This window comes from Microtus ochrogaster, chromosome 10 (assembly GCF_000317375.1).
Source record: "Microtus ochrogaster isolate Prairie Vole_2 chromosome 10, MicOch1.0, whole genome shotgun sequence".
NCBI lineage: Eukaryota > Metazoa > Chordata > Mammalia > Rodentia > Cricetidae > Microtus > Microtus ochrogaster.
The window spans coordinates 12,571,999-12,581,706 of NC_022016.1; the positions used below are offsets into that span (position 1 = coordinate 12,571,999).

A 9,708-nucleotide genomic window follows, 5' to 3' on the forward strand; every position below is an offset into this window, starting at 1 on the left:
TTATGACCTCCCCAACATTTGACCAGTTTTACAGTACCAGACATAAATTCCTTCTCGTTGAAGAGGCCTCAAATCTAGTCAGAAAGCAAGTGGTTCCTCCAGAACTCACTCTATTATTGCACTGAGGGGCATGTTTTGTCTGGTCACTCAGTATTGTCAAATTCAGCGTTAAATAAAACAGGTGATGGCATTTCTCCTTCAGTTGTCTGAATAGCACCTTTTGGCACTGTAAAAAAAAAAAAAAAAGCTAGTGGAGCGTAGGTTTCCGGATCACTTCCGGCTTGATATCTTTATGTTTTATAAGCAAAATGTGTTGTTTTCAGTAGCAGGGTCGTAAAATCTAGCTGTGGTGGCTATCTGAAAAGCATGGGTATAGCCTATGTTCTTTTGGATGCTTCTGGGACCTCTGATGATTAATTCTTTGTGTAGTGAGATGTTCATTTTATAATCTATGTCTGTTGGTATATACTTTGTTAGTACTGTTTCCCTCCATCCAAACTGTTTCAAAAACAAAAAGAAAAGAAACCACACATTGACATAAAGAGATGCCCTGACCTAGGACACCTATAAACAAAATCATTTAATTGGATACTTGCTTACAGTTTCAGAGGGTTAGTCCATGGTCATCATGGTGGAAAGCAGACAGGCACTGTGCTTTGAGCAAGAGCTGAGAGTTCACTTCTGATCTACAAGTTAGGGGAGGGGTGGAGAGACAGAGACAGAGAGAGATTGAGGCTGGTTGGCTTGGACTTTTGAATCCTCAAAGCCTAGCTCCTCAGTGGTTCACCTCTTCAACAAGGCTACACCTCCTCCAACAAAACCACACATCCTTATCCTTCTCAAGCAGTTATAGTAACTGGAGAACACATATTCAAACATGGAAGCCTATGGATGCTATTCTCTTTCATGAATATAACGTATTCATGCTTATAACGTAGAGGGTTTTCATAAGTCTTTTCATACATCCTTACTTTTTGTTAACCCATCCTTACCCTTCCTCTTCTGCATCCTGCTGTACATATCCTTGCTTAAGCCTTTATGCCTCCCTCATATCACGTGTTTTCTACTCTCCCTCTTCCCCTTCCACACCCACTTTCTAGCTTCTTGCCCTCAGCAGACATTCCAAATTAAAATACAAATCTTAAAAGTTCAGAGTTAGAATGCACACATTCTGAGAAAGAAAGCATGTACATTTGTTGTTCTGTTCATGGATTATCTCATTTATTATAATAGTTTCATATCTATCTACTTTACTGAATTTTTTATAATTTCAGTTTTCCTTATAATGAAATGAAACTACATTGTGTATTTTTACATTGCCATCATCTATTCATCCTTATCACTCTTGCTGGTCATTATTAATAAAGTATTCATATGTCTATGGAAGGTTATGGATTCCTTTGGATGTGTCCATAATTGAATAACAACATTCACACTGACTCCAGTCCTTATTCTACCACTGGAAGATAAGGTGACTCTTTTCCTCATATTCTCACCAACCTTTGTGTTATTTGTTCTCTTTATATCCATTCTGACTTGGGTAAAATCGAATCTCAAATAGGTTTTTTGTTTTGTTTTGTTTCATTTTTAATGTTTTAAAATTTCATACATGTGTTTTGATGAAGTCATTATCCCTTTTTCTTTTCAAACTTCATGTGTGCCCCCCATTTATCATTTGTGAACTTTAACTGTTTCAACTTTACATATTTATGGTACTTCATGTGGTAATTTAAACCCTACATACAATGTAAAATGATTAAATCTGGACAATTATCATTTCTATTTCTTTTACATATTTCAAATAATTTTCTTTGGTGCTGGTTATGAAACCTAAAAGCTAGAGTGTACATACCAAGTGTATTGTAACTAGGCTGTTCCCTTAGCTCCTAGATTTGAGTGTGTTTATATTTTAACTTTTATACACTTTTTTTTAGTTAAAAAATAATTACATATTTTTATCTTCATTTTCTTCGTCTAGCTCCTCCCAGGTATGCTTCACAGTTCTCAAATTTATAGCCTCTTCTTCTTTAAGTATTTTTGATACATATGTATAAATGTATGTATATATGTACAAACATATATAGTCTTTGGAGTCTTTTGTGTCTGTATCTGTAGTTTCACGACTGACCACCTTATATTTGATAACCAATAGGGTCACATCTCTGGGCATGGGTAGTTCTCCCTGCCGTCATAGTTGCCTATACTTCCTGTTAAATAGTGGGGCCCTGCAAAATTCTCTCTGTTTTATCAATTCTGCACTGATCATAACAGTAGCTTTGCTTCAACTGAATCGTGGTTGTTCTTCCTTGCCCAGGGCCCAAAGGCATATACCGTTATATATTTCAGGTCTCTCTGATTTCTTCTTTTTTTTTCTTTATCGTTTTTGTATTTCAGGTATAATAATTACATCATTTTTTCCTACCATTTCCTCCTTCCTAACATCCATTTATCCTCCCTCTTTCTCTTTCTAATTCTGGCCTCTTTTCATTAATTGTTGTTATATGCTTATCTATATATATATATATATATTCCTGCTCTTTCTGTATATGTTCAGGGATTAATGTAGGTACATACGACTTTTTTCATTGTATCTCATAGGATTTGATAAGTTAGGTTTTCAACCTACTTTCTTGTTAAAAAGTATTCGTTTTGATCCTCACACTTGCTATGTTGTTAAGGTTTCTATTGCTTTGGTAAAACACTATCACCAAGAGCAAGTAGAGAAAGAAAGAGTTTATTTCATTATGTACTTTCTTATCATCACTTGGGTAAATCAAAGGCAGTTCTCAAGGCAGGAACCTGAAGATAGAAGCTAAATCAGTGGCCATGGAGAAGTTCTGCTTATTGACTTGTTCCTCATGGCTTGCTCAACCTGCTTTCTAATATTTTCCAGGACTAGTAGCCCAAGAGTGACACTACCCACCGTGGATTGGCCCCTCCCATATCAATCATGCAAGAAGATGTAACCACAGGCCAATTTGGTGTTGGGAGGGTCTCAGCTGAGATTTGTTTGTGTGGAATTGAGATATAACTAGCCAACATTTGTGCATATCAAAGAGTTTGATCAACTCTTTCCCCTAATCTCTCCCCTCTATCCTCCCTTATCTGATACACCACTTTCCCCCCTCCCATCTTTCTTTAAAAACAATGCCCGTTGAGTAAATATATTTAGTACTGCCTCTTTATGCATGGATGTGGAAACATCTTCTGTAACACTGGTAACCTCTCAGGGACCACACACCAGAAGAAAACAGACATTTCCTTTCCCAGCAATCATCAGTTGCCATCCCTAAGCTAGGACTGGAATTTCATGAGCCCCTTTACCCTCCATACTGAGAATTAGACTGACTTGATATTGTGCAGGTCTTTTGTATATAATTACAGCTTTTGTGAGTTCAGTTGTATAACTATGTTGTAATGTTTGACTATTACTGTTTATTGCATGAGTGTAGTCCTTCTGGATCTTTGAGCTGGCATTATACTTATATTGACCAGTTGCAAATCTTTATTAATCTCCACCTACTGATAAACAAAAATGTGTCTGATGTTTGTAGAGAGATGGACCAATCTATAGGTATAACGATAAGAACTTGGGGATTTTTTTTGGTTTAACACAGTTCACCAGATATGGGCTCTTTCTTGTGGCATGGGCTTTAAATTAACCGGAATATTATTTCCACAAGAATCTTAACACTTCCTTTTATGCTTCTCTACTACCAGTTTGGTCAGACAGACATTGAATATATATTAATATCTTCAAATATACAGCAAAAGCCTTAACATAGTACTGTAGTCTATTAGTCTTTGATTCTTGGTACCCATTCCATCTTATAAAATGGACCCTAAATCCAGTCAACTCATGTTCGTTTCTTCCCATAATATTTGTACCACTATTATACCAGTATATCATGCAGGCAATTCATTGTTTTGCTTTGCAACACTTATAGGTACATGATATTGATGTTTACATTTCTCTTCTTTTAGAGTGCAAAGTACCTTCCAGCACCATGAACGCTATTCATTAGGGATGAAACTGCAATTTAGGCATCAGCCAGGCTTTCTCTGTTCAATGATACAAGTGTTGTCTTTAGCAGTAGGGCTTTATCATCAAGTTGTGGAGAATAAGCAATAACCTTGGCAGTAGCCCTTGATATTTTGTGGTGAGGGTGGGTTACATGGATAGCTTTTGTCCACTGACTCAACAAAATGTGACCCATTCCCAGCACTGGAGGTTTTACTTTGTAGAATAAGATGTCTAGTTGGAACATAGTTTCTCCTGCTATTTGGTGGCTTCATTTAAATTCCTTGAATATATAAATATATGTTAGGAAGCTTTTACAGTACTAAGTTTCCATATAGCTTTTAAAATATCTTTAGTGTTAGTTGTTCCTCCCCTTAGTCTTGCCTTTACCCTTTGATCCCATCCATCTCCCCTCTGAATCCTCCTATTCTAGTTCTTAATTTATGTCTCTATAACACTATTTTCTATTTCTCCTTCCTTGGGAAATCCTCTAGTCCCTTATACTACCTAACTTCTGTGGTTATTTGAATTGTAGTATACATATCTAAAGCTTACCAATTAACTTCTGCATGTAAGTAAAATCAATATTTGTTACATCACTTGGGATGACTTTGCTAGCTCCTATGAATTTTATAATTTCATTTTTATTACAATTGAGTAATATTCCATATTTAAATATACCATATTTTCCTTTATACATTTCTATCTTGATGGAAATCTAGACTGTTTTCAATTTCTGGCAATTATGAATAGACCAGCAACAAACTATAACATTTTCAGGCTTATTTAGCTAATAGATCCAAGCTCCTCCACATTTTTCTGAACATTAGTTCAGACCACATAGTCTAATTTATCACAGCTTTAGTCCCACTTCTGAATACCAGTTTTCTATATTAGTTACTTTTCTCATTGCTGTGACAAAATATCTGACAAGAAGTAACCTATGGGAGGAAGAGTTTATTTTGCCTCACAGACTAATACACTCCATCATGTAAGAAAGTCAAAGCTTGGGTGTATGTTGGTCCTTGAAACTGACCACAAATCATGAAATGGAAATTTTTGAATTCATGTTATAATCTTTTTTTTTTTAATTTTCTCTACCGAAGTGATAATGACAATCAAAGTACTTCAACATAGGTACACCAAAACCATGTTTCATCAATGTGTCCAATGATTTCTTTATCCAGTCAATGTGAAAATTGAAATTAATTTGACATCTCCAAAATTCTTTTTCACAACTTCCCCATATTGCAATTATGAGTGAAATGGTGGTTCCTTTGAATATAGCAATGTATCCAAGCATTTTTAGCTTTTCTTTTTCCTTTCTGGAACTTCAAATACCATTGTTTTAGCTTAAAACTTTTCGTTTCAAGATGAATGGAAAGGGGTATAGAAGATTTTGTAGAGTTGTTTGGATGAATGGCAGTGGCCTTTTGTTATATGGGTCTTATAATTGTGTTAATTTCTCTCTTTAGGAATGCTGTCTCTGCAATTTGAGAGGAGGTGCTCTTAAGCAGACTAAAAACAATAAGTAAGTAATACATTGATGTGTTGAATTTCATCATTTCATTCTTCTCTTGAAATTCTGCATGATAGTTTGCTCTACCCCTCTCCCTGTGATGTTTCACAGATACTGCTTTCTGGATCTAGGGTGAAAATACTTCTCAGAGACTAAAGCTGACTGGATGTAGTATAGGGCTTACTCTATTCTCTGCTTTTTATATAATGGCAGCCCTTATTTTGTGAATAGGTTTCTCCATTATTGTCTTCCCTCTTACGTTTCTCTTTTTTCTCCTCTCTTACTTCAGCAATACTCCATTCATAGTTAACAGAACTATTCTTTTGTTCTCACTTCCTCTCTCTCTCTCTCTCTCTCTCTCTCTCTCTCTCTCTCTCTCTCTCTCTCTTTAAATAAGTAGGTAGGAAAACTTAGCTTCTGTGGGGCAAGTAGTCCTGCCTAGCCCATAATACTGGAATTGGAACTCCTCATGAAAAATGTTTTGATGACATTAACATAATTTCATATGTATGCACGTGTGTCTAGTTACTTGGAAAGAAGAGTAAAGGAATTTATCATCCCTATACTGATAAAGTGTTGCCTAAGAGATAATATTTAATTTTAGATTCATAAGTTCATCTAGTAAGACTGATATTATCCTATAGAGCTGTCACTAGGTTTTAGATGATGTAGACAGTGGGGACTATGACATAGCTTAGGTGCCTCCTGTAAAAATATATATCATGAGAAATTGTCTTTTTAATAGTATTTTTTCTAGTATGCTAATTTTATTTAACTGTAGAAAAATGTTCTCGTGGGGTTAATGGCTGACCTTTCTTCCTGTGGTCTTAGGACAAAGTGTGCCATTTATTAAGTGAAGTAAATAAGCTTTGGCTAAGCCACATCTAATGGTGCAGTCCTTTAATCCCCGCACTTAGGAGTCAGAGGCAGGTGTGCACCTCTTTGTTTGAAGCCAGCTTGATATATGTATGTGTATGTATACACACACACTGAGCTCCAAGGCAGCCAGGACTCGTCTTGGAAAACAAAACAAAACAAAGAAGCTTTGGATTAAATATGGGTTGATATATTTGATAATATATTTCATGATCTCTGAACCTTTTAAGTCCTTATATTTACTTGGAGGAATAACACAAGATACTGAATAATACTAATAACAAATTCATGCAAATTTAGAATGTGAAAGGATGCACAAGTGTTTTAAGTAGGAGATCAGGAAACAAACTACATTTCATTTCTCTTAGCTATAGATTCCTTTGGTAATACTGCAATGAGGAAAATTATTTAAATACTTAACTAGTTTTAATTTGTATAGGAAATATTTATATTTCAACTAATTTGCCTCAGAACATATGGCATATATCATGTATTATATGAAAGCATAATTTGTAGTTAACTGAACTTTTACTCTTTTGTCACGTATTATCCTAAATATATTACACGTGTAGTATCAAATGATAACAAAAACCTACATTTCAGTATTATTATACTCTTTTGAATATATAAAACTATGTTATAGGACTTTACCTGTTCAGTTTTGTATATGTGTCTGTGCCTTAGTGTGCATTCAGCTCAAAAAATGCAGAAGAGATATCTCATCTTCCGGTACTAGAGTTTCAGGCAGTTATAAGCAGCCATGTGGGTGCTGGGATCTGCCAAAGTCCGTTTCAAGAATCACTAACCATCTCTCTATCCCTGTTTACTAGTTACTGATGTCAGAGTATTAGGCAGATGTGCTAAATAAATCTACTTGTTATTGAAGAGGTTTAAAATCCACAACTTCTTTGGGATTTTATAATACGATTAAGTTTTTGGCTTCATTTCTTCTGTACACCAAATTATAACCACCAAATTGAAGTCTGCAAGTTTAGGAAGCTTGCTTATATTTAATGTCTCGTTTCTTGTAGGTGGGCCCATGTCATATGTGCTGTTGCAGTTCCAGAAGTTCGATTTACTAATGTCCCAGAAAGGACACAAATAGATGTAGGCAGAATACCTTTACAGAGGCTAAAATTGGTGAGTGTTAAAGACTTTCTTTTTTACTTCATACATTAATGTTAATTTCAAATCCTGAATTTTTCTGTTAATTGTTTCCAAGATAATAAATCTAATAGCTTCATTTTATTCCACCTGTATTTTCTTCTGTCCTGAATATATTTACACTCATATTGTTTACTGGTATATTGTAAATCTCTATAACTGCCATCATTTTCTATTTGCAATATGGGAAAGGGATTAATACATTTCCTAGATTGATATGTGTTGTGGGAATTCAATCTAATAGGCAGTTGTATGGGGAAGCTTGGCCCAATGGGTGTTCTCTGGAGATTTGTTACCCAATATAAGGAAGATTAAGGCAGCTGTGAGGAGAGCTGGACCCCCAGTGGGAACAATGGAGCAACTGGAGACTCTACCCAGATTCCTTGTTCTGTTTTATAGTCATTATGTATGAATTTTGATATTAATAAAAGTAACACTTTCCTCAGACTTCTCTCTTTTCCTGGCATCCATGTGGCCTGAGACCAACTGGCCTGAGAAACTAGGGCAGCCAGTGTTTATTTTTTCCCCACCCCCATTTCCTACCTCAAACACTCCGCTCCCCCTTCAAATGCAGGTCTGGGTGAGTACTGCTCAAGGCTGAACTGTGCAAGCTAGCCAGCTGCCTAACCATCTGTCACCTACAGACCCACAGACGCTGTGTAGGTTCTGGTCCTAATGCCCATTATTGCTAACCTCAATTCCAGCACAAGCAGCCTCTGCAGTAAAATCTACTGCAGCATTCAACTTTTCTCCTCCATGGGCCACCCAGTGCCTTCTGGCTTCTTACATGTGCTACCATTGGTCCTTACAACCCCTGCCATGTCTGCCTCTCTGTTCATTGCAATCCAGAGCTACAGGCACATTGCCCAAGTTCTCTCAGGTGCTAGGGTGTGGACCCTCCCACCCCGGTTATCAGTTCATGTATCTCCAGAGAAGATCAGGCCCATTGAACCAAGCTGCCCCATATAATTGGCTATGGAATGGAATTCCCACAACAGATTGTAAACATTAGACTCTCTGAGATTGTTCAGTAATGCCCCCAAACTCTATTGAAGTTGCCTACTGTCCTCTCTTTCCTTTGGTTTCTGTTGGTGTAGCAATCAAACCTAATTTTATCATCCCTTTGCCAAGAAGAGCTTTACAGTGAAATACAGAAGTTATTTTTACAGGGTTGTGTTACAAGTAGAAAATTGATACTTAACATGTCAAGCTCTTTCCTGTTACCTTCTAACTTATTCAGAAATTTTCATAAAAGTCTCCTCCCTGGTTGACCTTTTAAAGGGAATTTTTTTTCATTTCTATGTAACACAGAATTAGTTTGGGCCATGTAAAGCACATTACTTTCCCTTGTAGCACGTTAAAGTTAGTCTCTCTGTACAAGCCCCGGTCAACTCCTAGTAACTACATGAGGATAAAAGAACAACTGATGGGCAAGCATGAGCTCTAAATATCTTCTATTAAACTATTTATTTTAAAAAAGTTACTAATGTCAGCAGTCTTTCAATGATATGAAACCCCAGAATTGAAAGAGATGTGATGTTAATACTGTGGGTAAATTTGTATTAATTCAAATACTTTACCTATCACTTTTGAAAACAACTCTGCATATTTATTTGTATAGAAAACTTCGAAAAGGATAGAATATATGATATAAGAAATTTTTTTTCCTTGAGCAGGTTTTTCCATACAGGAAAATGATTAGTTTTCATAAAATGACACAACAAATGGTAAAGAAGCCTTTTAGTTTTCATCTTAAAGTAGTCACTCCTGTCTGCTTTGCTTAGTGATGTAACAGATAGTCTCTATTTAGCATATCATAAAATTGACAACAGTGATGATGCTAGATTTATTTTTAAAGCATTTTATTTCTATTGCTAATTTAAATATTGTAATAATTTGTTAACCTTTTAAACTAAACTGTTTTTGGCAAACACATTATTTATGGTGGGGTTCTTTTCAAAGATTGTGCTTTTTAAATTTTTGACAATAATTTACTAACGTGCCTAGTGGGGGTAATTGAGGGGTGTTCTGAGGGTTTTGCTGTAAAGTACTAGCTGACCTGGAGTACTCTCTGGAGCAGATACTGGTTGACACTCATAGTAAAGTACTAGCTGACCTGGAGTACTCT

The 9,708-nt window shown here is 35.9% G+C and overlaps 1 protein-coding gene across 3 annotated transcripts in view; it reads left to right on the forward strand.

Moving 5' to 3' along the window:
* Positions 1 to 9,708, forward strand: part of Kdm4c (lysine demethylase 4C) — a 169,069-nt gene that overhangs the window by 115,818 nt on the left and 43,543 nt on the right. For all 3 annotated transcript variants that reach the window (XM_005352661.3, XM_026782063.1, XM_026782064.1), the window contains 2 exons: positions 5,497 to 5,552; positions 7,448 to 7,556. In XM_005352661.3, coding sequence (XP_005352718.1) covers positions 5,497 to 5,552; positions 7,448 to 7,556 — 165 coding nt within the window. The remainder of the gene's footprint in view (positions 1 to 5,496; positions 5,553 to 7,447; positions 7,557 to 9,708) is intronic.